This window comes from Mustela nigripes, chromosome 2, assembly GCF_022355385.1.
Source record: "Mustela nigripes isolate SB6536 chromosome 2, MUSNIG.SB6536, whole genome shotgun sequence".
Classification (NCBI taxonomy): Eukaryota; Metazoa; Chordata; class Mammalia; order Carnivora; family Mustelidae; genus Mustela; species Mustela nigripes.
This window is the reverse complement of record NC_081558.1, coordinates 57570478-57598013: the sequence shown is the minus strand read 5'-3', so window position 1 is coordinate 57598013 and position 27536 is coordinate 57570478. Positions and strand designations below refer to the sequence as shown.

Sequence of the window (27536 nt, the reverse complement as noted above, 5' to 3'; positions counted from 1 at the left end):
GGGTGAGCTACTGGGCACAAAAGGCAGCAATGGTTAGAGAATGTAGCGACCAGAGACCCAGGTGGCTGGTGATACCAATGATGAGGAAGCTGGCAGTCAGTGCTCCTGGTGATCAGGATACAAGGGACATTGGTCATCAGGGACTTGGAAGATGAGACTCCACAATCCTTATGCTGGACCCTAGCAAGCTGAGTGATGAGCACTGGGGAGCCAGGGATGTCAATCACCAGAATCACTGGTGACCACATCGACAGAAAATTTGATGGGAAGAAGATCCCATGATTAGGGACATTGGTCATTAGGCATATTGTTGGTTAGAGATGTTGGTGAATGGAGACAAGTGATCAAAGTCATTGCTAAGGAAACATTGGTGATGACAATAGTGTGACTGGAGATACTGGGGAGAAATATGAGTGATCAGATCTATCAATGATTGGAAAAACATTGATGGGTGACATTGATGGTCATGCTTCTCGATGAACTAGGACATTAATGATTGGGGGAATTGGGGACCAGCACATTGGAAATCAGGAACGTGAGTGATAAGATGCTCCAGCGATCACAAACATGGTGAATGAGGAAATGCAGTGGTCATCAGAGATGTTGGCACCAGACACACTGAATATTAAAAATTTATGAATAGAGATGCTGATCAGGAATATCGGTGGTAGGAGATACTCATGGCCAGGTATATTACCAGTAAGCCAGGACAACCACTGAAGATACCGGCGATCACATTTTGTGGCTGTCAGGGACCAGACACGTCCCTGATCAGAGGCATGGATAAAATATTGGGGATTGAGTGTGGGTGATCAGTTGTTAGTAATCAGATGTCTATGGTCACAAGCTCCAGCAATCAGACATGTCACTGACCAAGAACAGCAGTCATGGTAGCTATGTCCAATGACCACCTTTGTTGAATGAAGATGATGGCAATCGATGACATTGGTGATCAAAAACATTGGTGACCATATTTGTCAATGAACAGGAATATTGATGACCAGATAGCTCAGAAACAAGAGCTGATCAGCACCTGGGAGGAAGTAGATGGGGGTGGGGATGGGGTCAATCCTTGTCAGGTTCTATGAGAGCCCCAGGAAAAGGATCAGTGTGTAGCCGGAAGGCTGGAGAAAGCACAAGCCTCCCTCCCCGTGCTTCCCCAGTATCCACCCAGACACCAGGACCCCCAGGGGGGTGACAATGAGGAAGTCCAGATGAGAGCAATGCAGGGGAGGGGGGTCAGGGTCTCCAACCCCAAGCAGACAGGGCCCCATCCCTTATTCCAGGAGCCCTTCTCTCCAAATCACTGGACCCGAAGGGACGGCTAGGACTGACTGCCTATCGCCACACCCAGGATTCAGCAGCCTAGCAGCCCACAACACCGGCCAGAGGCATTCACAAAAAGTATTTTATTATTCTTAACAGTATTCACTTTAAAGGAATAGGAGGATAGCATACAATTTTTTACAGACAATATATAAATGTTGTACATAATTAACAATAACTTAGTTCACTAATCCAAAATGAAACAAGCCAAATAAAACATAAAAACAGAAAATACTGCGGATTCTTTTTCTTATGCGGATACTAGTACAAAATAAGTTACTTCTGGCTGTGGTGCCCCCCCCCCCCCCCCCCCCCCGCAGCGATCGCCGGGGCTCCTATTGCACTTGGTCGACTACCTCGGCATGATCCTCTTCCCCTCTTCCCCGGGCCGGGCCTTTGCTGGCCGCCACACCCCACCACCTCCGCATACAGAATCTAAGCTCGGACACAGTTATGTACAGCTGTACCTTGGGAAAGATCCAGCCAGCCACAGCAAAGCGGAGCAGAACCCAGGCATCTCCAGGGACCCCAGCAGGGTCATGGCCTCTCTCTGGACCCACCCCCAACTCCTGCCTTTGCCACCTGCCAGACCAAACCCTGAAAGCCAAGAGCAGCCAAGGTCCCTCCCCAGGCCCCCCAGCTCCCCGTCCTAGGGCTGTGGGATCCAAGTACTTTTCCAAAAATAATTGTGAAGCTACAGCCTTGGTTTGTAGGTTTTATTCCTTTCCATTGCAAGGACTTCCGTGGCAACGTACAATCGACTGGACCCAAAATGAGTTTAAAAATAAAACAACTAACTCCTCAGCGAGTTAAGCTTATGCAGTCTTTGATATATATATATTTTTTCTTTTGTCTCAGAGTGGGAGGGGAGGGGGATTGAGGGGTGTTGCAGAAAAAGGATGTATGTACAGGGGTTCACCTGGCTGGGGCTCAGACTCGTTAAGGGGACACGGGTCACACCAGCTTCGGCCTCAGAGCCAGGGGAGCGATCTGGGAGACATTTCCCCTCTCAAGAAAATGTTGTTTCCTTCCTGTGACCCAGCCCTGGCCTGGGAATCAGCGCAGGACCGCCCCTGATTGTCTCTGCCTTCTAGGGCCTGGCCGCCGGGGCACGCACCGCTCAGCCTCCCCAGGCTGCTGGCCCGGCCACACTGGCTCAGCACAACCTGGGCTTCAGCTATTTCAGGAAAAGAAGCCAGAGGAGAAGGTATGGGCCATGGGCACCCCGCCACCCCGCACACCTGCCCCCAGAGCCCCAGCAAGCAGATGGGCCAAGCAGCACTTGGTGCAAAAGAAGACCCAGAAGAGAACTTGGGGGAGCAGCTTAGACCTCCACGTCTCCCTGGTCCTTGTTAGAAATGAGAGCACAATAAATTATTTTTGCCTACTCCCTTCTTCTAAAAACGGTTTGCTTCGCGTGTCCCCTGTACCCACATCTTCTTCTCTTTATAAAGTTGTCTGTTCTGTTCTCCAAACAATTGTCCAGGATGGAAACCCCACCTGGGCAGTAAGCCGGGCCAAGGCTGCCTCCCAGCCTGGGTGAGGACCTTCACAGTGATCCTTGATGGCCAAGGGGAGCGCCCACAGGAGAGGCAGCTTGGGGCTCCGGCCAGGCTGGCAGGAGTGACATCAGTCTTCAGGGAAGGGCAGGCCACTAAGCCTGCCTAGGGTCGCCAGCCTTGCACTGCCGGCCACCCTCTTGGCATCTGTCTGTCTGTTGCCGGGGGGCTGTCCCTAGCCCATGGCGGTCACCATGCTGGATGGGTGGGGGTGGCCAAAGGAGAGGCTGGAGGAGGGGTGGATGGGCGTAGGGGTGGGCAAGATGTGTCCCGAGTGGCTGAAGGGCGGGAGATGGCCCACAGGTGCCATGTGTCCGGCCAGGGCAGCGGCGCTGAAGGGGGAGGCCTTCTCCTGCATGCACTTGGACAGCTCCTCGAAGCACTCCGCACCTTTCTTGTTCTTCTTGGACTTGGTGGACATCTTCCGATTCCTCGTCTGGATCCCTTCCTTCTTCATGGTCAGTGGCCTGTTCACCTGGAAGGAACCACAAAACCTTCAGGAAGTCCAGTTCCCTGAACAAGAAACCAACCCCCAGCTTCCACATGGGGCAAAGACAGGTCTGGGCCGGGGACCCCACTTGCAAACCCCCCACCCCTGCTCATCTCTGTCTTCCTGCCAGCATGCTACCCTGTCAAGAAGGGTGCTTTTCCCTCTGTAAGACCCGCAGGACAGGGCAGGGGCCCTGAGCCCACTAAGTGCCAGCACTGCCCCCCCCACCCCCGCCATCAATATGACCAAGCTCCATGCCTACTTTTTTTTTTTTTAAGATTTTATTTGACAGAGATCACAAGCAGGCAGAGAGGCAGGCAGAGAGAGAGGAGGAAGCAGACCCTCCCCCCAAGCAGAGAGCCAGACTCAGGGCTTGATCCCAGGACCCTGGGATCATGACCTGAGCTGAAGGCAGAGGCTTTAACCCACTGAGCCACCCAGGTGCCCCTACATTTTGTTTTAAAGAGACACCCCTTCCCCGGACCTGCAGGAACCCCCCCCCCCACCGCTGCCACCGCCGTGGGGGACACACTTCCAGCTGGCTGGTCCCCTCTTATGGGAAGGCCTTCTGGCACTGGGGAGCGGCAGCCGCCTCCCAAGCCAAGCCACGCCGGAGATTGTGGCTGCCCCCCGCCTCCCCCCACCCCAGCGCACCAGGGAGCACAAAGAGCAGCGGTCCCCGGGGAGGGGCGGGTCAGGCCGGGGAGGGGTGGACTCACATTGTGCAGCTTGTAGTAGAGGCCACAGGCGTTGCAGACAGGGTCCCCGTTGGCGTTTCGGCGCCATAAGGTGGTGGTTGTCGTCTGACAATTTGCACAACAGGTGCCGGCTCTCCTGGCGGCCGACTGGGAGGGGAGAGGCGGCGTCAGCAGGCTGGGCTCCCACGCCCCATCTCGACCTCCCTCCCCGACCCTTACCCTCCCCCACCCTCCCACCCCATCCCTGCCAACTGAGCCCGGGAGCGGGAAAGCTCACAGGGGAATCCAGGCATCTCAGAAGCTGTGGAATTTTAGAATTTGAGACCTAAACCAGCACAGAACTTAGAATAAAGAACTCTCAGAAGCCTGATCTCGGAATCAACGGAGTTGCAAGAGCTCAAAGGACACATTAGCCCCCGCCTGGCCACCATCGAATGGGGAAACTGAGGCCCTAAGGAGGCTGGCTCAGTCCCCCAGAGCTCCTGGTCTGACTCTGCAGTCCCACGTGAGTCCTTTCAAAATCCACCAACCTGCGCGTGACGCGCCCCCCTCCCCCAAAGAGGCCAGGCAGGGACATCAAACGTTTAGGGAAGTCTAGAGCTGCGCCGTCCAGTACCATAGCCTCTAGCCACGTGGGAATGTTCGAATTCAACCCAACTACAATTTAATAAAATTAGAGCTTCAGTTCCTTCTCGGGCATTAGTGACATTTCAAGGAATCAACGGTCACGACCACAGTGGACAGGGCAGGGCCAGAACATTTCCATCAGTACAAGGCCGGTCTCTGGCATCCCGCACCCCAAACCACACGCTGCTGACTGCCCCGCAGCCCCTCAGGGAATGCAGGCCAGAGGTGGTCTGGAAATGAGTGTCTGGTTTCTGAAGAAGGGAGCTGAATGCTCCTAACAAGGGAAAGTAAGAGAGTCTTCACTGAGAAAGCAGATCTCCTCTTGTGGGCCCACCAGCGTACACCCCCTGCCCCCTGCAATATTTCCCAAAGAACCGCAGGCAGCAGGACGTGGGTGGGAGAAGGAGACCGGGAGAAGCTGGGATGGCCCTCGGCCGGAGCTCCCTTGCTGGGTCGCAAGGGACCAGCCCTCCGACCCAGCCGGATTGCTGCCTCGGGGGAGGGGAGGATGAGGGTGAGTAAGTGGCCTGGAGCTGGAATTCTGACTCAGGGGCCAACACCGTATCCTCCACCCCTACCCCCACCCGGGCCCTCACCCCGCCCTCGCTGGGGGGTGGGGAGGGCGGAGAAGGGGGGCCCTCAAAGCGGCAAGCGATTTAAGCCTCGTAAATCACTTCGCCCTGAAAAAAATATATTTATTATTCTTAGCATTTTACGCATTATTTGCAGAGCGGAGGGTATTAGAAATTTCAAAACAGCCCAGCGAGAGGCAGGACTGAGCCGAGGAGAGGCTCTAAAACTCGCGGGGTCCGGAAACAGATACGCGGAGTTTCCTTATCTTCAGGCTGCAGATGTCCGGATAGGAAACTCCGGCAGGAGATCCGAAAGGGCATTTTTTTTAAATCACTCAAATGAAAATACACAGTATAGGTGACTCCATGGAAAAATAATAAAGGGCAGGTTTTTTTGGTGGTTGGTGTGAGTGTGTGTTTTATTTAAATAAGCGTGAGGAGATTGTGTGCTGGGCTACAAGGAAAATTACTTCATGGCCCTATTTAAAAAAAAAAAAAAAAAAGAGTTAAACAGAGGCCAGAGGACGGGAGTTGGGCCCTTGGACACTCAACGTTGGGGGTTCCTGAGCTCGGTGGGGTGAAGATACCTGGTTGGTTGCGGAGGGAGAAATCTGGCCCGGCGCGGGAAGGGGGTGGAATCTGGCCTAAAAGAAGGGCCACCCCAAGTGATTTTAATGATAAAAGGATTTCAAGAGGCAAAGCAGCTGCCTGGGAAGGGTTTGGTGGTGTTACTATTATTTTTTAAATAAGCCGCTGGCCAGGCCCAGGTTGGCGGCCCCTCCCCAGCCACCTGCTGCCCCGTGCTTACCAGTCTTCGCTTGGGCTTGATGAGTGGCCGGTTCTGCCCGTTCATCTTGTGGTAAAGCCCGCAGGCGTTACACAGGTAGTGCCCGGTGCCGTCTCGCCGCCAGAGAGGGGTGGCCGTGGCCCCACAGTTGACACACTCCCGGCCTTCTGAAGGGGGACAAGGAGAGACAGCGGGCCTGCCTGATGGACAAGGTCACGGGAGAGAGCCAGCGGGCAGGCGCCGACCAGGCAGCGGTCGGCCTCAGCCCGGGCTGCCTCGGGGGGCGACTTTTAGTTCCAGCCCTGGCCAGGAAGAGGGATCCGGAGGAGGTTTTCCCCCCGCAGGAGAGGAGTTCAGAGAGTAGCTTTACGGCCAAAGCTCCATCTTCAAAACCCTCTCTCGAAGGAAGGGAAGCAGGGCAGGAGGGAGGAGTGGGGCCAAGGCCCCAGGGATTCTCGGCGCGACAATGAAAGGGTATTTACAGCAAACTTTGCCGAGGGCAGGGCGGTGGCAGGAGTGGCCCCACTCGACCTGGCCAGGCCTGGGAGGGCTCTGGCTCATTTTCTGGTTCTGCCTTTTTTCTATCTTCCCCTGTTCCCCCAGCTGTGTCTGCCACCTCCAGATTCTCAGCCCTCAGCTCCTACCCTCCTTCTATTCTCCAAGCAGGGGAATTCCTTCTTTCTCCCCAACTTCCCCCTCTTCCGCTAGGGCCCTAGAATTCAGTCCCGGACTCAGATCGAAGGTGGTGTTCTTTAAAATAAAAGAAGCCGTAAGCCCTTTCGTTTTTAAGCCAAGTAGACGAAGCGACCTTGGTCTTCTGTTGATAGTGGGTTTTTTGGTTTTTTGTTTGTTGTTGTTGCTAAAAGACCATCTGGAATTCAAATCGAATGGGTAAAGCAAACTTGGGAGAAGGGGCTAGTTAAAGGCAAGGTAGCTGGCCTGAGCGGAACAGGGACCCCAAGGTGGGGATGAGGTGGGTGCCCGAGGTGGCAGCAGCAATCAGGCCAGGGAGCTGGACAGCTTGGCATCACGCGGCCCCTGGGAAAATGTCTCCCCATTTAGTTTCAGCTAAATTGTCTATATATTGGGCAAGGAAAGGTTCCTAGACTCAGGAGTAAAGATTAAAAAAAAAAAAAAATCTTCCTCTTTCTCGGCTTACAGGGATCGGGAAGGAGGCACTGACAGCCGGAGCCCCGCATCAGCCCTGGTTTCTGCTCTATAGCCAGATTCTTGGATAAACCAGCTAGGCTCCAGCCTGTCTCCGCAGAGGCACCTACACTTTGTCCCCCTCACTCCAGCCTTCAGGGAGGGACAATGAAGGACACGCCAGGGGGCAGGGAGCAGGAACATGTCCTGGGAATGTTGCTTTGGGGGAAATCTCCCAGGGAGATTGGGAAACGTCAAAATCCCAAGATTGGACTGATTGAGTTGGAAAACCAGATTCCTTGAGGGTCTGGAGCATCTACAGTGCTCCCACAGCCTGCGCACACACTCACAAACACACGTACGCACAGCCTCCCTGTTGTCGCTTGCGTACTGCATTCTCTCATAAACTAAGTCAAGAGGCTGTTCAAATTTTCACTTAAGATCCAGGGAAGGGAAGGGGGAATTCCCATCCTGTGTTCTGTCTGGTAGTAGCCAACCTTGAAAGGGAGGGTGAGAGGCGGGGAAGAGAAACGAACTTTGGGGACCCCTCAGAATAGTAAAGAAAAGGGCAAAAGTTTGAGGACTCCCTCTCTCCCATTCTGGAGTCTCAAACATCTGTTGGAGGCTATTGGAGGGGAACATGACCCACCCCTAGATCTGGAAGACTGACATTGCCCCATCTCCCATATCATAGCCCTCCTCCCCGCAAACATACACACAAAAGCACAAACCATCCCCACTTCCACAAGGTCCCTGGCGCTGGCCTTTACCTGAGCAGGAGCGTGCCTTGCTGCGCTGCTTAGGGGTGAAGCTGGAGGCAGGGCCACCCAGGAAGCCTCCAGGGTGGAAGAGTCCGCTGCTATAGTCGTGGGCAGCGGCCGGTACGTAGGACGGGTAGGTGGGGATGGGGTGGTGTGTGGCAGGCTGGGTGCCCATGGCAGCCAGGCCTGGGCGCAGGGGACTGCCGCTTTCCATCTTCATACTATCAGTCAGTGACACCTGGTACTTGACACCATCCTTGTCCTCCCCCCGGGCTGCACTACCCCCTGCCGAAGAGGAGGCTGGAGAGGCAGCCCCGGTGGTGCTGGGGTCGGGAGACACTTCCTTGGGCGGAGTGGGTGGGAATCCAAAGAGGTGGGAGCCCGAGTGGGCTGCCGTGGGAGTGAGGGAGGCCACAGAGCTCCCGCTGCCTCCCGCACTCCCACCCCCTGCCCCTGGGTACACAGAGAGGGGGCCTCCAGGGCCTCCGGCTGCTGAGGGGTGCAGCGGTGTCTTGGAGAAGGGGCTCACGGTCCAGGGATTGTGGTGGTGGGCCGCAGCGGCGGAGAGGGCAGCTTTACCCCCGTCGAGCCAGGGCAACCCAGGGCTGTGCAACAAGTGTGGGCGGCACATCTGGCCTCCTGTCAGTCGGGCTGCAGGAGAAGGGAGAGGGGTCAGGGTGGGCCGAGGCTGAGCTGCACCAGGGCTCTGATGTTCAGGACCACAACTCCCAAGACAACCAGCAGTAACCTTCTTCCCAAAGAAAACCAGAAACATAAAACCCTAACTGGTAATAATCAAGAATGTTCAATCCAGAGCTGAAGGACAAGTGGCACAGAAGGAACCCCACCGGATTGGGGCCTGGAGGGACCCCCCCCACAAGCCAGCTGGTATTGGGCAGAAACCCTAGGGTGCCCAAACCCTCCCCAAGAGGCTGCCGGCCCCCACCTTTCCCCGCCCCAATTTTTCAGTTGCTCCGATTCCTGCGGATCTCACATCCGGGAAGCAGGCAGCGGGGCCTTCCTCCCTTCCCGCGCCGAGCCTGGGCTCGCAATGACCCACTGGCTGGGGGCTCACCGTGCGCCGGGCTGTAGGAGACGCGTGCCCGCGCGTGGGCTGGGTTGGCGTAATAGGGGTTGCCTTGAGAGTCTAGGTGGTTGAAGAAGACGTCCACCTCATCGGGAGGCAGCAGCTGCGCGGGCTCCATGTAGTTGTGCGCCAGGCCCGGGTGATGCGAGTCGGGGTGCTGCGCATTCAGCACCGCGGGGTGCGCCATCCAGCGCGGCTGCTCCGGCGCCACCTCCATAATCCGCAGTGGAGGTTCGGGATCTGGGCCGAGGCGGTGGCGGCGTCCCTGAGAGACGGAAGGGGGCGTTAGGGGCGCCGCCACGGCCTGACACCCCCAAAGTCCCGCCACGCGGAGTCCCGCACGCCGCTACGCCTCCGGCGAGCTCAGCGGAGGGAGAGTCCCGGGTGGGAGGAAAGCTAAAAGCTCAAAACGAAAGGAAGGCGGAGGAGAGGGTTCCGCCTCACACATTCACATGGTGACCCCCGGTCCCAAAGCCGGGTCGCGCACGGGGACAAACCCCGACAGCAGTTACCCCAACAAACATACGGAGTCTCACTTTAAGTCAGACACTCACACCGAACCCCCCCCCCCCCCCCCCCCCCCCCCCCCCCTCCCCCCCCCCGCCTGACCGCCCCCCCCCCCCACCCCCCGCAAACACGCACACGCAGCCCCAGCGGCTGGGAGCCAGTCCCCTGCGTGCACTCCCAGGAGGCACAATCAGGACCTCTCACCAAGCCACACCAAAGCCGTCACCCTCAGCCTGGCCCCGACCTTGAGCCCCGGAAAGAGACCTCTCAGAGCTTGACGCACCCCAGGCCCGCGGCTAGTTTTCGCACCCCAAACTTACACACGCAGCGCCGCGGGGAGGAGGGACCGCGGCCTCAGGGACAGGGGATCAGCACCGGCGGGAGCCCCGGGAATGGCGGGCTCAGGAACCGCGCTTCGGGCGGCTGGGCTCACGGGGTAGGAGCGGGGGACAGCGCGCGCCTCGGCCTCAGGCCCGCCCGGCTCCGGCCCCTCGGCATCCTCCGGCCGCCCTGGCGCCAGCTCGCGACTCCTGCACAGACATGAAGCGGGGGCCGTGCACGCCTAAGAAGCCCGCGCCAGCCAATCAGGGCCGCGCGCCGCCCAGCCTCCGCCCCCCATTGGCTGAGCCCGCAACTCTGGTCCGCCGGACTCCCGAACTGACCCGCGGGCTTGCCCCCCTCCGCCGGCGGGCCCCCTCCCAGCGCCCTCCTGGCGGCCCCTGCTGCCAACGCCCCCCGCCAGGACCCTCACCCCACTGGCCAGCTGCTTCTCCCCTTCTTAAGGAACCTCAGGGCCCTCCTCCCAGTAACTAACCTCCAACGGGGGACTCCTCCCCGGGAGCACGGGTCGTGCACCCTTCGGGTGCCTGGGTGTCCTCTCCCCGGGACCCCAGCCCTTCCACTCTCTGATACCACCTCCCAGCTGAAGTCTCAACTACCTACCCAGACCATTCCCTCCCCCTACTCGGGCTCTGACTGGCCAGGGTTGGGAGCACAGCTGTGGGACAGCAAGAGCAGTGAGGGGCAAGAACTAGGAGACTCGAGTGGGCACCTGGGCCTCGGACAACAGGCCGCTTAGGACTGCGCTTGACTGGGTGGAGGTGGCCTGGCTGGCGGCTCCAGAGAGGGGGAGGGGGCGTCCCCTTCCCGGGCGTGGCCTTCGCAGACCAGCGGGCCGAACTGCCTGGGGCGAGGCCACGGAGACCCGGACTGGCGCCGGCGCTGGCTCGAAGGAGACGCCTCTGGGCAGGAGGAGGCATTTTTCCCTCCCGGGGGTCCCTGAGGCGGCCCCTGGGGAGAGGGAGGCGGGAGACTGAGAACAGCGTCCCCTAAGTCACCTGGAACTGCTCGCCACACACCTCCAGTGCAGAGATCCAGCTCTGTGGGGGGAGTGGGCCCCGTACACAAATCTCCTTGCTCTCTCCCATTATACAGACCGAGGAGACCGAGGCTCGAAGGGTGCCTACGGCCGACGAGGGAGGCGGGGGTGGGTGGGTGAGTGTCGGAAACAAAGAACTTTTGGAGGGTGAGACAGGTGCGAGGGTAAGGGGGAGGAATCGCCCTCCTCCAGCCCCTCTCCCTTAGCTGAGTCTACAGCTCTCGGAGTTAGGAGCCCAAAGGGATCCCAGGTGGGTCCGGGACCGGGGAGAGGGCGGGGGTCTGGGCCACCCCCGGGAGGGTGGGGGGAGGGGCGGCGGGATTGACAGTCGGTAATTGGGTAACTGGAGGCGGCTTCTCCGGCCGGGCGGCCCCGCCACCGCGACGCCGGGCCCCTGACGTCACCCGATTCGCCAGGAAATGAACTTTTTAATAATCCGAGGAGGGAGGAAAGCCCTCGGTCCCCTCGGCTCGGGGGGCTCCCGGCCAGGCCCAGCTCCCCGGGCGCGCCCCCGCCGCCCCCCCGCGGGCGGGCGCCGGGCGGGGGGGGGGGGGGGGGGGGGGGGGGGGTGCGGGCACCGGCCAGAGGCCTCCTCCTGCCTCTGCGTCCGACTGTCCGTTCATCTGTCCGAGGCCCTGGCTCAGGTAAAGACGCGGCGCTGGAAGCGCGGAGCCCCATCTAGCTGGGAACCAGCGCATCCCGGGCGCTTAGGGACCCTCCAGCTACGGCGACCCGCTGCGCCTCCCGCTCCGCTCCACTCCGAGGCGCGCGGGGCCCGCCCGGACTTCTCGGAACTCCGCTCGGCAGGAGAGGAGCAGGAGAGGAGGCCGGCGCCAGCCGGGTAAAGCGCGCTGTGGCCGGGGAGTGGGAGCGCGACGCCGCGGGCGCCGGGCCTCCGCGGTCGGGCCGGGCAGGTGATTGGCTTCAGTGCCTTCCAGTTCGCGTTCCCCGAAACGCGCGCGGTCTGGCCCGGATTCGCTGCCTCTCTGTTCGTCTGTCTCCCCTCCCTGCCTTTAGCTTAACGATTCTTCATCAACGCGTAAATGCGATCGTCAGAACCTCTAGCCTGTTTTGCGTCCCTGGAGCCTAGCGGGAGCTTATCAAAAACACCGCAGCCCGAGGGACAACCCCGGGTGTCCGACAAGGCTGTCCCGTCAACCTGAACCCCGGGACCCAGAGCACGAGGCAACCAGCCGTTTGTCGGCCTGGGGCCGTGAACGCCGGAGCCGAGCGGAAGCTTTCCGAGAGGCTGGGATTCGCGCCTTGGCTCGCAGGGACGTGGCCGCTGCGGGCCCTCCGGAAAACAGGTAATTCGCTTTATTTCCCCCAAAGGCGTAGTTCAAATGACCCCCATTCTGGGTGGGTCTGCAGTTTCATCTTTCCGAACTTGGCTAAAATATCCCTCTGGGGCAGCGTCTGGGCCACCGCAGGAGTGGAGGTGACTGCAGCTCCGAGCCGCCCGCTGGCCTGGAGCAGAACCGAGCGCGGGCGGGGATTTAATTACCCCGCTCGGCGGCTCAGAAAATCGCCGCGCAGAGAAGCTTAGCCGGGCGGCTAAGCAATGCTTGAGCAGGGGCCTCGGGAGATCCGCACCAGTCTCCCTTCCCGCAATCCCGGCCTAGAGAAAAAAGGGGGGTCGGGGAGAAGGGAGCTCCCCCACGTCTCCTGAGGCCCTCGGGCTTGCCTTCCTCCAAAAGGCGGGCAAGCAGCCGGCTTGGCGGAGGCCTCCACTATGACTGGAGCTCCTGCGTTGGACACGGGACTGCTGCGTTCTCCCGCAGGAACGAACCCGCCTGGGAGAGAAAACAGGGACGCCAGGCAGGAGAAGGCCCAGTTGGCCAGTAAAACACCCCCCACTCCAGTCATGAGTGTACATGTATGCCAGACAGACCAAGGGACACTAGCCAGGCATCTTGCCCAGTAGGCATCGGATACCATCTTATCATTTGAACCCAAACAAACGACGGGGAAGGATCAGGGAGCGCCCCCAAATCGCCTGGGATTGCGGAGGGCATCCTTGCGCCTAAGAAGAACAGATTTATTTCAGTTTACAGCCTTGGGATTCGGGGTCTCCGGAATGCCCTTAGAGGGACGCCTTTCCTTTTTCATGTGTTTTTGTTGTTGTTGTTGTTGTTGTTGGCTTCCAAGGGTTGTTGCTTATAGCGGGTGCTGCCTTTTGATGGCACTGAGAAGCTGTCACTTTCCTTACATAAGAACAAGACCTCGAGAGGGACTGGGGAAGAATAGCAGAAAAACTGAATTTTCTAACTGCCTTTTTCAAGTGGCCCCGAAAAAGAATGGGTCGTTGGTGCGGCTTGGGAAGCTTTCTCCAGGGAGCGGGCAGCGCAGGGATCGGAGGCCTGGTTCTATAGGGCCTCACCCGCCTGGGCCGCGGCCCTCAGCTGCCAGGTCTTCCACGTCCTACATCGCCCTCCCCTCTGCGCCCTTTGTTTAAACTTCCGCCATCCAAGGTAGCCCCTCTGGGACCATAAGTTGGCCCTCTCTTTGTAAACTAATTCTTCCCACCTTTTCCTATGGGCATCTAATTGGCCGGCAGTGGAGGGGAGATTCAAAGAAACCAGTTTGCTTAGGGGTCCTGCCTTCTATAGGGATATTGAATTGTCAATACAGCGACCTCCCAGCCCCACGCTGGCATTGTGCCTTGAGGGGTACTGAGGAGGAAATGGGGGACGCTTCAGCCAGAGGGGTTTAGAAGTCCCCATTGGTCAAGGCCTCAGATCTGCTAGGCCGGCCGCCATCCCTCCAAGAGGGGTTCTGCAATGGAGGGAACAGGGCTCCAACAGCCCCTTCGCTCGTTGGGGTTCACTTCTAGGTCCCCAGATGTGAAGGCTCCCACTCCTCTGGCCTCCATGATGGCTCTCCCATCCCTTACGTCTTTTGGGCCTTTTTGAATCGCAAAACTCAAGGCCCAACTTCCAAGAAGTCTTGGCGCCGTGGGTGGAGGCGCCTGGGAGATCCTCTATCTCCTTATCAGGTTCTAACCACCTACCTCCAAGCCGGACAGCCTCCCCCACGGGCCCTGCTGAGACCTGCAGCAGTGGGCGGCGTTTTTCCCTGCTTCACGAACAGCCACGGTTTACTGAGGGTGCCTCGCGGCCCAGCGGCCCAGCAGCATGACAACTGGCAAATCCGTTTCGTTAGACGCAATTTGTTTGCAATTTGTCAACCCGGCTGGGAAACGCTCTCCAGACGCACTGCCCTACCTGGTGCTCGAATCCTGCCTACTCATAAACGAATCCCATCGCTAGGTGCTTGTGTAGACCCGGAGCTCACCGCCAGATGTTCCTGATCCCCGGGAGACGTAGCTTTTTCCAAAACAACGAATTTCCTTCCGTGTTTTCCGGGAAAGGAGCGGCCGCCACTCTCGGGGGCCCCGAACGCCGGATCTTTCCCCTCGTGGTTGGGGCAACCGGGAGTTCAAGCCTGGCCGCTGCTGAAGAATTCTAAACGCCCGGCGTCCAGACAGACGCAGACCGCTGTCTACGCCTCCCGGCGGCAGATCCCGGAGCCCGCGGCGGCCCTATTCTTATTGAAATCCCACTAAACGGATTCCTACTCCGGCTTGGGGCTGGGGGGAGACTTCCAGACCCGGCGCTCTCCCCCACCCGCACCCCAGCCACACAGGATAAAGGGCCGCGGGGCGCGGCGTGCGGGGGCGCACGCAGGAGCGAGCCGGGTTAAGCCGCGCAAAGCCGGCGCACGGGACCAGTCGGCAGGTGCAGCCTCGGCTCTGCTGCCCGACTTGGGCGCCTCCGCCGCCGTGGCCCGGAGGTGGGGGCGGCCGAGACAAAGACCTCAGCTCCGGGGGCCGGGAGGTGGGGCGCTTTTCGAGGCACAGGGAATAACCCGGGCTCTCGGCCTATGTGTGGCTGAATCCGAGAAATGGGAAAGCGGAGGCCCGACTCGGGCCTGCTGTCCTCAACTCTGCAAATACTCCCTCAGGATTAGGCCCTTGTGCCCTGGGGTTTGAGCCGCTGGTAGGATCAGGGCAAACCCCGAAGGCCACATGTTAGGGGCCACTGGGATAGGCAGATCGCGTTTAGGGGGCCGGGTGGGCCAGACCTGGGGGCTGGAAGGGCCTTGGTCAGGCGAAGGTGGGGGAACTTACCCAGCAAGGTGCGGCGGGCGGCGCCCCCGGGTGGACGGGGCCGGAGCGGAGCGGGGCGCTTAGCGAGGTGCGGGGCTAGGTGGGCCCACAGGACACCCGCGCGGGCTGGCGGCCTTCGCCAGCAGGGCCCGGGCGGTACGCCGAAAGGCTACATAGTGCGCGGCGGGCCGCTTTTGTTCGCCCGGTGGCCGACGGGGGCCGGCTGGGGTGGGGGCGAAGGCAGCCAGGAGATAGAGGCTTGAGCAGCGAGCCCGGGCGGCGCTGGCCTTGTTACCTCCCTCTCGCTCCTCCTCCCCTCCCCCGGCCTCAGCGGCCGCTGCTTTTTATTTCGACAGCACTTTGAGGGGGCGGGAGCGCCGCAGGGGGGGCAGGAGGGTGCCCAGAGCTCTGCCCCCCCCCCCGTTTCCTTGGTCTAGCCGCCGGGCGGCAGGCCGAGGGCCGGTGGGCACTCAATGCGCAACACCCTACTCGCCCATACTCCAGACTACTCCCGCCCTCGCAGGGGCGCACAAATGAGCACCCCTGCTCGCAAGGGTGTATGTTCAGAAAGTCCGGGACGTCTCTTTTTGGAGACTCTCCCCGGGGACCCTCACAAACCGTGGCCACAAGCGCTCACACACGTACACAGCCGCCTGCTCCTCTTCTCCAGTCTTCTTCCAGTAGTGCTCACGCACACATACATCTGTGCACACGCGTTAGTGCATACAGCTGTGGCTGTGTGGACATCCTCAGCCGGGAGATGTGGGTCACACCGGCATGCACACGTGCACACACCCAAATGTAGCTTGCGAATCTGGCACGCGCTGCGTGCGCGCGCATTTGCGCGCGCGCTTGCGCGTGTGTCTCTCTCTCTCTCACACACACACACATACACACACACCTCCCTCACTTCCAGGCTGATTCGGCTAAATGTAGACACATGGCCTCTCCCTATCCCACCTATCCCTCCACTTGAATTCTCCCCACAGCAGACCAGAGCTTTGCAGAAGTGGGGTGTGAGGTGTCTCCCTGGCCCATCCCCAAGGAACCCTCTGGCAGGAGGGAGCTAGGGAGTAGAGGGCTTGTCTTTGGAAGGCTAGGCAGAGGAACTGGGTGTGGGAATCTTCCGGGCAAGAATCTTTTGGGTTTGTGAGCTAGGAGAGCCTTGGTATTGTACTTCTGAAATCCCCACCTCAAAATTCAACTCCACAGTGGTTGTGTGTGTGTGTGTGGGGGGGGCGTGTGGTCCCATTCCAGCTGCCCTGGGGGACTGAAAGTGGTCTGGGGATCTTGGGCCCCAAGAGAAAGTGCTTTGCTTTGGAACTGTGTGTGTGTGGGGGGGACTAGTGTGTGTCGCAGAGAGGAGTGTCCAGCCCTCCCACCCCCTACTCTGTGGACATCTTCTATCTGTGAGTCTTTCTTTGAAGCTGATAGTGACTGTGTTGCATGTGTTATTTGCTGTGTGCACACAGGAGAATATCTATCCTGGGTGCCCTCGTGTGTCTGTGTGCATTTGTGAGCACGTGGGAAGTCGGCAAAACTGAGTATATTAAAATGTCCATTTCTTCTTGTGGGTCCCTGAGAGTTTGTATATTGAGACTCTGTGTTGTGTGGGTCCCTGAGAGTTTGTATATTATGTGTGGCTGTTTCAGAGCCTGACCTCCGAAGTGCACATGGGGGAGTGTCTCCATGGAACTGGGTGTGTGTCCCTGAGGCTATGTATCTGTGTGATCATTGTGTCCCTGAATCATTTGATGGGAAGCAATCACATCCAAGTGCTTGTTTATAAAATGGTGTATGTCCCTATGTGGGTGGGTAGCTGTGCGCCTGGGTATCCTGTGTCTATGAATTGGGGTGTTTGTGCATGTTTGTGTGTCTGCCTGTCTGTCTTTTTTTACCAGCATTGGCTCTGGTGTGTATCATTATATCTTTGAACTGATTATGGGAGGGTGGACAGTGTAGAACATAGCCAAGTGTGTCTGCGGATCAGTGTATAGCACTGTGTGTGAACTGGTATGTGTTGGGGTGGGTATTTGTGTCTGTTTACCTAGGGTGTGGGCATCTGTGTGCACAAATGTATCTTTGAACTATGTGTGTTACTCTACCCAGCATTAATTACCCTGTGTCTGTTGTCTGGGGAGGAGTGTGTCCCTGGGTGACACACGGTACGTGTGTCTTCCCAGATCACCCACCGTCCCTAAATGGCAGGGCAGGCGGCCAGTGGAGCTCCAGGGTGCCATTTGTGAGGGGACTTTCTGTCCGTCTGTGGGAGGGGGAGATGAGCTGATAAGGCTTATCTGCGGACGCCAGCACCGTGCTGAATAACCGTTCTAATGAGGTGGTCTCGCTGGGACCACCCGCTCCCAGGGCCCCCAGCTTCACTGGGGCACAAGAGCAAATCCCCATGAACCCAGCAGGGCCGGAGTGTTTCCTGGGCCTTTTCTAGTTCTGTTTCGTTTCTTCAAAGGCGGGTTCCAGGTTTTACACTCCCACCCCACCTGCCATCTCTCCGCTGGGCTGGGCTGGGCTGACCAGAGCAGGCTGGAGCCTCCCAGCCTCTGGTGTGCAGTCAGGAACACAGCCTTAAGAAGCTAGGGGATGTGAGGCCCCTTGATGTGGGGGGCCCTCTAGGGTGAGGGTAGATTGAGAACATGGAGGCCCAGGGATGGCAAGACCCAGAGAGACAGGGAATGGGGGACGGACGAAACAGGGAAATCCAAATTTTAAATCTTAAAAAGAAACTGGCATAGAGGGACAGAGACACCAGTAGAGAATGGAGGGGTGGGTTGGGGACATGCAGGAACAGACAAAAACAAACAACTAAAAAGTGGCAGAAAGAGTCAGAGAGGAGGGAACAAAAGCAGCCAAAATGTTAACCAGAGAGGGAGGGAGAGACACGGACAGAGAGACAAGGGAGAGATAGAGAGAGGAGAGTGAGAGCAAAACAAAACAAAAATAGAGAGATGGGAAGACAGAAGGGAACCCGGACAGGCCTTGAGAGCAGTGGGAGAAGAGGGAGAGCAGAAAGGACCCCAAAAGTGTCAGGGAAAAGTGGGGACGCGGCAGGCAGGCTGGGCGGGATGGACAGATCGATGGAGGGACCGAGGTAATACAGAGCACCGCGGCCCACGCGAGCGCGGGAGGCCGATCGCCAGGCTGCGGGCCCGGAGGGCGCGAGCGCAGAGCCCGCGGGCCGGGCGGGGCACTGAGCCGCGGGCTGCGGCGGCGGGCAGGGGGGTCCGCGCGGGGCTGCGCCGCTGTCCGGGGTAATTTTTCATCTCGGCCGGCTAATCTTTGTTCCCGGCGAAGATAATGAATAGCCAATCGTTATCTGCCCGGCTCCCGGAGGCTGCCCGAGAATGGGGTTGTACAGGGCTGGGAATTGTTTCCAAAGTGCCGCGGAATAAATGGTGTTCCTTATCTCTGCCTTCCAGATTATCGGAGCCCTTTCAGAGCGCACACAACAAATGCGCCCGCCATCGAATGCATCATTTACCACCGCAGATCCGCGCGCTGATGGGCAGGCAGATAGCCGTCCGCGGGGGGCACGCCGGGCGTCCTGTGCCCGCGCCGCCTGCCTGCCTGCCTGCCGGGGGGTACCCGCCTGTGCGTCCCTGGGTGTGCCCGGCGTGTTTGGATGGATATTCGCCTTTGCCAGTGGATGGGCACTGAACAAGAAAGGGTATTAGTGTGCATGCGGGGATGTCAAAGAAGTGTGCTACAGGAAAGTGCAGATGTGCAAGCCCACATGCACATGCGTGGTGGGCGTCTGTCACTGGAGCTGGCCCCGCTGAGTCTGTTTGAGGGAGCACAGAGGAAGGGATGTTGCACGTGAGTGTGTAGGCATGCATATTACTCGGGGTGGGTAGACACGTGTGTGAAGGAGTGGGTGTGCAAATCTGTGGTGAACGAGCGTATTGTGTACGTATCTGCCCTGGGTGAGGCTGTTTAGGAATGCACACAGGGTGCGTGTGTATGTGTATATTTGGACATGGGTGTGTTACTCTTCTGAGTGTTGTGTGCCTGCAGGTGTCCAACAGTACTCAGTGCTGTGGGTTCATACCGGCCTGTAAGCACACCTGTGACTGCTGGGAGTGAGTGAATGCGCAAGGTGTCCGTGTTCACCCCGGTGTGCACAAATCTGCGTGAAGGCGGTTGCATTGTTGTGTATCTGTCTGCCTGGGTGTGCCGGGGTGTGCTGCAGAAGGGTCGAGAGGGAAGGGCAGTGGTTGGGTTGTGCCTGCGCGTGCACGTGTAGGCTCCGTACACACGAGCTGGGGAGCTGGGACCCCTCCCCAGCCTGGGGAAGAGCCAGCCAGCGGGGAGCGAAAGGTGTGTGCGGGTGTGATAGACGCCAGTGTAAGGAATGGGATGTGCTAAACGGTGTGTGCGGCTGTGTAAGGGAGAGGGGTCTTCAGAGGAGTTTGGGAACATCCGGGGGTCCCATCCCGCCTCAGCAAGCACGCCCTACCGGGGCCCCACAGCCTCCCCGCTCCGGACCCGAGGAAAGAGACTGGAGCCCCGCCGCCCGAGGTCCCCGCGCCGTGAGTGACACGCGCCGCCGACAAAGGCTGTATTTTTCCAGGCTCGAGCCCCGCCCGCGTGCGCGCGGGGGCGCGCGCGCGCGATGGTCCCCATGGCGACGCAGATAGCGCCGCAGCCATTTTCCCTATCTCCCCCGGGTCTATTATACGGCGGGATTAGCTCATCTCCAGGCAGGTCAAACCCAAAGTCACACAACCTGCGGCGCGGGCCCCGCCTCTCCGCCTGGCTGCCCCTCCCCCGCCTGAGGGGTCCGGTGCGGCCCCGCGACCCCCGAGTCGCGGCCCTTGCGCAGGCGCAGAGCGCCACCTGGCGACCGCTGGTGTCCTGAGTGGGGTCCCCAGGAGCCGGCAGCCTGAACCGGAGTCACCAGACAGAAGAGCTGGCGCAGGGGTCCTTTCCTCCCTGAGGTGGAATCTCCAGAAGCAGGGGCTTTGTTTTGTCACTGCTGTGTCCCCAGGGCTGGGCTGACACACAGTAGGTCTCCATAAGTGCTTCCTTAAAGGATAATGGCTGGCAGGAAGTTATAGACCTAGCAAACTGTCAAAGGTCACACCAGTAAGTTGACAACAAGAAATCATTTCTTAGAATGTATCCACTGAATTTAGGATAAAAGCCAAACTCTTCTGGAATCTGGGTAATAGCCTTTGCTGATCACTCAGACCTATTTTCCCCCTTTCTTGATCCAGTCACAGTGGCATTCTTTCTGTTCTTTGAACAAGCCAGAACATTCCCACTCCTGGGCCTTTGTGTCTGCTGTTCCCACTACCCAGAGTGTATACTGTCTCTGTTCAAATGTCACCCCTCAGAGAGCGAAACTGAGCCTTCAGACTTTTCCTTTAGAGTAAGTACTTAGCACAAGTAAACTAGTCTCCTTTCTGTTTGCACAAGTTGCCAGCTTTCCCGCCCCACTGGAATGCTAGGTTTCCTGGGGGAAAGGGAGTCAGTCTTGTTCCCCAGCAATAGTCCAGGGCTGGAAACTCCTCTCCCAACTGATCGGTATCAGGCACAACTTTGGGAATGAGTGAATGGGGACAAGAGAAGGCCAGAGCAAGTGGGAGAGACTGTGCCCTGCTATCATGATCATTTTTCCTTATCGTTAGACCATTCCCCCCTACCCTGCCCCTGTCTTTTGCTCACCCTGGCCCCAGGATGCCTGGCTCCACCAACCTCCCCTCTGGCAAGTCCCGAGGGGCCTGGGACTTAAGGGAAAAAGCACCATGGAGGCCCCTCGGCAAGGCATGCCTGCCTTGGTTGTGGGGGCAGAGAACACTTATCACCCTGTGTTCTCAGGGAGCCTGGCCTCTCTGGGAAGGCCCGGGCCACTGGGTGAGACTTCACTCATAATACAAGATAGTTATACCCAAATTGTCAGGAGGAGGTGATGATTGATTGCTATGCATGGGATGGGGACTGTGAAGTAACTAGAACTAGAGAAGGCCACAGCCCCCACTGAACTTCCAGGCCCATCTCCAGGCCAAGCCTCACCCTGCTCAGGGGGGTGGAGACAAACCCTGTGAGAGGCTTTGCCCAAGGACTTGGAGAATTAGCTCCCTGTTCCCTCAGAAGTGCCTCAATTCCCTCCCAGGAGAGGAGCTGTGGGTTAACACAGGCTCTTGGGTCAGGACCCCCCGCCAACATATACTCACACACCTTCTGGCTGGGTGGTCTTAGGCAAGTCACTTTCCCACTCTGAGCCTCAAGTCTGCTTCTGCAAACTTCCCCTCCAGAGTTATGAGAATTTCTCATAAGCATGTATTTAAAAGGAGGTTTGTGATCCAGGCTTTGAAAATTGGCAATCCAAGTCTCAGGGGCCCATGCAGTGACCAATTGTCGCCAACATTTCAAAAGTGGGAGATTTCACATAAAGAACTTCATTTTCAGCTTCTTGAAAATTTGGAAGATTGGCCTGATCATGTAATGCTGGAGTTCTGTGTCACCAGCCTTCTGTGCACTGGAGTCGTCACCCACCCACTTCAGGCCCACGGGTCAGGCATGTGTCCCTCATAGAAATACCGTTTGCTGTAGCTGTGTTGGTTTTGGTCTTCCTTCTCTGTATCCTTTGGTGGAATTTACAATATCTTTCTCCCTCTAGGTACTGTAAACCATTTAATAATGAATTAATTAATAAATCCAATCAACACTTTAAAATAATGTGTTCGGCCACACTGTTTAGACCCTGGATATACATATAGTACAGATAAAAGAGAAACAAGGAAGAGTCAGACATAACCACACAGATTAATACATCATCACAAATTGTGACAGAACTCTGAGGGGCAAAGAACATGTGTTTTCAGATATTGAATCCAAGCGTATTTGCAGAGACCTACGTTGGGTCAGGTCATGTGCTGATAGGGGAGGGCAAGGGACGAAACAGGATATGGTCACTGTGTGCAGACAACTCACAGGATGGTGGAGGGGTAGACACATTAAGAGATTCTGTTAAGGGGTGCCTGGGTGGCTCAGTGGGTTAAGTCTCTGCCTTTGGCTCAGGTCATGATCCCAGGGTCTGGGGATGGAGTCCGGCATTGGGGTCTCTGCTCAGTGGGGAGCCTGCTTCCTTTCCTCTCTGCCTGCCTCTCTGCCTACTTGTGATTTTATTTAAAAAAATAAAATCTTTTTTAAAAAGAGAGAGAGAGAGAGAGATTCTGTTAATTCCAGCCTGTGAGAGTTGGAAACACAGGGTGCTTAGGGAGAGGCCCTTATCCTAGTCTGAGAGCATAATATATAAAGAGTGCCTACAAGTCAATAGAACAAAAATAAAAGGGAAAAAAATAGGCAAAGGGTGTGAGCAGAAAAGGAACTATAATTGGTTCTTAGACTGATGAAAACATGCTCAGTCTTACTCAGAGAAATGAGCATTTAAAATATGTTGAAAGATTTGGGAAGAGAGAAGTCCTAAAATTAAATTGTGGTAATGGTTGGAACTCCCTAAATTTACTAAAATTTATGAGATGTATATTTAAAATGAATAAACCTCATGGTGGGTAAATTATACCACATAATGCTGTTTGAAAATAAACCCTGAAACACTTTGAGATACCATTTTATATCTATCAGTATTAGCCATACCAAAACATTTGATTACATACTGTGTTCCTACGGGACTGGGAAGATCTGTTGGTGGGAGTGCCAGCAAATGCACTCTTGGGGTGGGACAGGGAATGTGACAATATCATATTTACAAACACATTTATGCTTTGAACCAATAATTCTATTTATGGGGTATAGATATGCCCTCACGCTTGTGAAATTTGTAAGGAAATATACTGTAGCCTTGTACTTGGTGGCAAATGATTGGAAACGAAAGATGCTCATGTAGAAGAGATGGTTAAAGTATTGTCGTATGACCAAAAAGTAGAATGTTATGCCACTATCATGAAAGAAAAAGAAGAAAGAGATAGAGGAAGGAAGAAGTAAGGAAGGGGGGGCAGAGGAGGACGGAAGGGCAGAAGGAAGGAAGGAAGGAAGGAAGGGACTGTTTATGTCAGGATATTGAATGATCCCCGAATAATTTTAATGGAATAATTTAACAAATAATTTTAATGGAAAAATGAAATTGTATAGGAGTAAGTATGGTGTGCTACCATTTATTAAAAACGGGGATGAGAGGGGTGCCCAGGTGGCTCAGTCGTTAAGCAACAGCCTTCTGCTCAGGTCATGATCCCAGCGTCCTGGGATGGAGCCCCTGCTCCCTGCTCAGCGGGAAGCCCGCTTTTCCCTCTCCCACTCCCCCCGCTTGTGTTCCCTCTCTCACTGTGTCTCTCTCTGTCAAATAAAGAAACAAAATCTTAAAAAAAAAAAAAACGGGGATAGGAGAGAGTATATTTGTGTACATATTTATAGGCTTTCTCTGGATGGCAAACACAAGAAATCATTAACAATTTTTGGCACACACAAAAGGATGGAGGTATGGGTGGCTGGGGCCAGGGATCCGAGAAGACTTTTCACTGTGTAAACTTCAGTTACTGTTGAAACTCCACAGATGAATAAAGATACAAAGATTAAGATAGAGATAGATATATACAGTTTCACATACTCACATGTATAGCCATATATATCCCCTACAAAAAAAACTACAGATTAAAAACCAAAATAAAAAAAAATTATTAAAAAGATAAAGAGGGAGAAGAACAGAACTTTGCCAAGAAAAGTCAGGACAGAAACTTCCCATAGCTGACCAGAATGGAGAGAAGAAAAGGATTCTCCTTTCCTTTTGGCCAAAATATAAACTGGTATAAGTATTCTGCAGGTGGGCGCCTGGGGGGCTCAGTCGGTTAAGCGTCTGCCTTTGACTCAGGTCATGACCTAGGGTCCTGTGATGGAGCCCTGCATCTGGCTCCCTGCTCAACGGAAAGGCAGATTCTCCCTTTCCCACTCCCCCTGTTTGTGTTCCCTCTCTCACTGTCTCTCCCTCTGTCAAGTAAAGAAATAAAATCTTAAAAAAAAAAAAAAAAGTGGGGGCGCCTGGGTGTCTCAATGGGTTAAAGCCTCTGCCTTCGGCTCATGTCATGCATGGTCTCAGGGTCCTGGGATGGAGCCCCGCATCGGGCTCTCTGCTCAGCAGGGAGCCTGCTTCCCCCCACCCCTCGCCTGCCTCTCTGCCTACTTGTGATCTCTGTCAAAAAAATAAATAAAATATTTTTTTAAAAAAAGTATTCTGCAGGTAATTTGGTTGCCCCTTCAACTAGAAAGTTGAATATAGAAATGCCACACGACCGGGCAAGTCCTCTTCTAGGCATGAGAGCTCTCACACATGAACAAAAGAAATGTGGGGCAAGAATATTCGTGGGGCACTATTTGTAAAAATAATAAGAATGGTAATTAAAATTTTAAAAAAGAAAAAAAGAAAAAAAATTTCAAGATTTTATTTATTTATATGACGGAGTGAGAGAGATCCCAAGTAGGCAGAGAGGCAGGCAAAGAGAAGGGGAAGCAGCCTCCCACCGAGCAGAAAGCCCAATGCAGGGCTCGATCCCAGAACCCTGAGATCATGACCAGAGCTGAAGGCAGAGACTTAACCCACTGAGCCACCTAGGCGCCCCTGGAAAGAAAAAAATTTAAAGGAAACTCTGGATGCAAGCTAATGGCCCATCTTGAGGACACTGGATAAACAAACAAACAAACAGTGGAAAGTTCTTTGAATGGAATGCCATGCAGGAGTCAGTCACATTGTACAGATTGGCGCAAAGCACATAACGTTTTAGTCAAAGAAAGAACTGGCAGAATTTTAAACACGAAATAGTACTGTGTATTGTTTATGGAAATGAAGCATATGAAGTAACAGTACAGAAACATAAATGGAATTAAATCTTCTGCAAGATTTAAAAATAAGATCTGGGAGGGAGCAAGCCAGGCCGTGTTCCTGGGTGGGGAAAACTTAATGCCACAAAATGCCCATTCCTCCACAGTTTCTGTATCGATTTAATGTAATTCAAATTAAAATAAGATTCGGGTGATTTTTAATTAAAAAAACTGGGTAAAATGGACCTCAAAGTTTGCATGGCAAAATAAATGCCCAAGAATAACCAAGGAAAATTGGAAAAAGAATAACATGGGGTTTTTACCTTACAAAAATCAGAACATATTATAAAGCTGCTATAATCAAATCAACATGGTATTGGTATAAGAACAGACAATGGGAAAGAAGAGAGAACGCAGAAATAGACTCCAGTAGAAGTAAGAATGTAATGCTTGACAAAGGTAGTATTTCAAGTCAGTCAGGGGAAGAGTAGATTGTGAAATATTTGGTGCTGGCACAGGTGACTATCTATCTGGAAGAAAATAAAATTGGACCCCTCATATATCTAAATAAATTCCAGATGGATTACAAATTTTAATGTGAAAAGCAAATGACTTGCAAAGAAATTCCTGGAGGTGACACTTGATATCTAGCTGGGGGAGCAGAGGGTGTAAGGGCTCAGCGCCTTCTGGAAAGAGCAGCAGCTCAAGATGGCCGGGGTGGAAGGGGAAGGCCCCCGTGTATAGGAACCCTCCCCAAAGTCTGGTTACATCCATTACCTTCTTCAGAATTGTGTGCCACATCTCTTTACCCCCGTGCTATTTCATTAATAATTTTACTTTATTTTTTTAAAGATTATATTTATTTATTTGAAAAAGAGAGAAAAAGCACGGGGTGGGGGGCAGAGGGAGGAGTAGGCTCCCCAGTGAGCAGGGAGCCCAATATGGGGCTCGATCCCAGGACGCCGGAATCACAACCCAAACTGAAGGTAGCCGCTGAACCAACTGAGCCAACCCAGGCGCCCCAGTCTTTAAATCAATTCCTGAAACCAAATTGTTTCTAAAAGGTAAATTTGTATTACTGCCAAAATCACAGGTTCAATGGGCTCGTTATATAGTTTTTTAATAGGTTATTATCAAGATGAAAAAAAAAGATCTGAATTACCTTGGTAGGATGGGTTAAATTGGCATATTGGAAATCACTCTGCCACCTTGTGGGCAGGAAGGACTGATTGGAGGGGTAAGGTGGGGAAGGAGTGAAGGGAAGTGGCCAGAGCAACAATCCCTAGAAAATAGTGAGGTACAAGCCAGGGTCTCCCACACCCACTTTCAGGGTGTCATTTCCAAATCTGGCCACTCCCCCATCAACACAGCTACCTCCCCGCCATCATTTCACCTCGATTACTGGGCTAACTTCCTCAGTGGAAGTCCCTCAGATTTCCCCCTGTCCATTCAGAACACAACAGCTAGAGGGATCCTGTGAAAATGTAACTCAGACCCTGTCCCTGCTCTGCCCACACCCTCTCAGGGCTCCTGTCTTACTCAGAGAAACCCACGCCATCTCTTGCCTCTTTGTCTCTCTCAACTCCTTCCCTTTGCTTGCTCAACTCCAGCTCAACTGGCTTCCTTGCTGTTTCTCAAACGTATCTGACACACGTCCACCCCAGGACATTTGCCCTTGTTGGTGCCTGTGCCCGGATATCTACACGGCTTCTTCCCTTCCTTCAGATTTCTGCCCAAATGCTGCCTTCCCCGAGAGGCCTTTCTGTTGAAGACCAAGCCAGCTGTGGGTGACAGCCAGGGTCTAGATGTGCCCTAGAGACCTTGTAAGCTCTGTGCCGCATCTGGGCAGAGAGGCTCTCCCTAGGTCCTGGTTTTAGGGCCAAGCCTCCCTCAGATGCCTAAGCCACTGCACCTGAAGCCAGATACATCCCTGGCCTTTCAGTTACATGACCCAACCATGTAACCCTTCTCATTTTCTTCCTTTAGCCAGTCTGAGGTAGGTGTTTTCATCTCTCACAACTAAAGAGTCCTAGTAATAATCCGAGCCGTGATAGAGGAAAGATGACCACAAATTCTCCATTACTGACAGAGACATCCCCTTCCCTTGAGTCTGGGTGGTCTCTGTGACTACTTGGCAAGAGAAAATGGTGGAAGGGACACCAGGTTTCCAGGTGCAGGGCTTTGATTACTAGCTTCTACCCCCTCTCTCTTGAAGCCCTCTCCATGGGAGTCCTGACGCGCCATGTAGAAAGTCCAGCTATCCTGAGGTCACCAGGCCACCAGGAAGCCAGAGCCAGCGAGTTGGAGTGACAAGCAGGCAGAGAATGAGTCACCTGGTGTTGAACCATCCCAGCTCAAGCTCCAGAGATCAGTGGGCAGACAGGAGCCCTGCCTGCTGCTTCCTGTCCAAATTCCTGACCCATGGTTTTGTGGGTTACAGTAATAAAGACTTGTTTTAAGCCACTAAGTTTCAGGGTAGTTGTTTTGTTTTTGTTGTTGTTTTGTGGGGTTTTTGCTTTGTTTTAATGCATCAATGGAAAAGGGAACAATAGTTATCTACCACATACATTTACTGGATTGAGAAGCGAGTCAGAGAGGAGAGGCTGCTGGCACACATCAGGTTGGCTCGTTTCCTTGGGAATCCTTATGCTTGTCTCGGTGGGTCCCAGCCATTCAGTAGAACAAGTCCTGGCAGCCGATG

At 55.3% G+C, this 27536-nt stretch overlaps 1 protein-coding gene and 1 long non-coding RNA gene across 7 annotated transcripts; one reads left to right on the top strand and one right to left on the bottom strand.

The window, feature by feature from the left end:
* Nucleotides 1-1394: 1394 nt before the first annotated feature.
* GATA2 (GATA binding protein 2) lies at nucleotides 1395-15524 on the bottom strand. 3 transcript variants are annotated; one of them, XM_059390442.1, is made up of 7 exons: nucleotides 10375-10492; nucleotides 9881-10090; nucleotides 9042-9318; nucleotides 7976-8617; nucleotides 6081-6226; nucleotides 4095-4220; nucleotides 1395-3360 (listed from the first exon to the last, which is right to left on the bottom strand). In XM_059390442.1, the coding sequence occupies exons 3-7, from the start codon at nucleotides 9268-9270 to the stop codon at nucleotides 3061-3063; spliced, it is 1443 nt and encodes a 480-aa protein (XP_059246425.1). In that variant the 5' UTR covers nucleotides 9271-9318; nucleotides 9881-10090; nucleotides 10375-10492; the 3' UTR covers nucleotides 1395-3060. The 3 variants fall into 3 exon arrangements, with proteins under 3 accessions (XP_059246425.1, XP_059246426.1, XP_059246424.1); XM_059390443.1 differs by lacking the exons at nucleotides 9881-10090; nucleotides 10375-10492 and adding an exon at nucleotides 15068-15524; XM_059390441.1 differs by lacking the exon at nucleotides 10375-10492 and having other exon boundaries at nucleotides 9881-10117.
* LOC132011612 (uncharacterized) lies at nucleotides 11488-27289 on the top strand. Of its 4 annotated transcripts, none has more exons than XR_009402412.1 (3): nucleotides 11488-12245; nucleotides 18481-18877; nucleotides 27051-27289. It is a non-coding gene; the product is annotated as an uncharacterized LOC132011612 (long non-coding RNA). The 4 variants fall into 4 exon arrangements; XR_009402413.1 differs by lacking the exon at nucleotides 27051-27289 and adding an exon at nucleotides 21473-21748 and having other exon boundaries at nucleotides 18481-18728; XR_009402411.1 differs by lacking the exon at nucleotides 27051-27289 and adding an exon at nucleotides 21473-21748.
* The last annotated feature ends 247 nt before the right edge of the window (nucleotides 27290-27536 follow it).

Excerpts from the sequence above, each read along its gene's own strand:
- GATA2 (XM_059390443.1), bottom strand. The coding sequence starts at position 9,270 with ATGGAGGTGGCGCCGGAGCAGCCGCGCTGGATGGCGCACCCCGCGGTG. Across the intron at positions 4,221-6,080 it reads TCAAGCCCAAGCGAAGACTG|TCGGCCGCCAGGAGAGCCGG; the intron begins GTAAGCACGGGG and ends CTCCCCTCCCAG. Across the intron at positions 3,361-4,094 it reads TCTACTACAAGCTGCACAAT|GTGAACAGGCCACTGACCAT; the intron begins GTGAGTCCACCC and ends GGTTCCTTCCAG.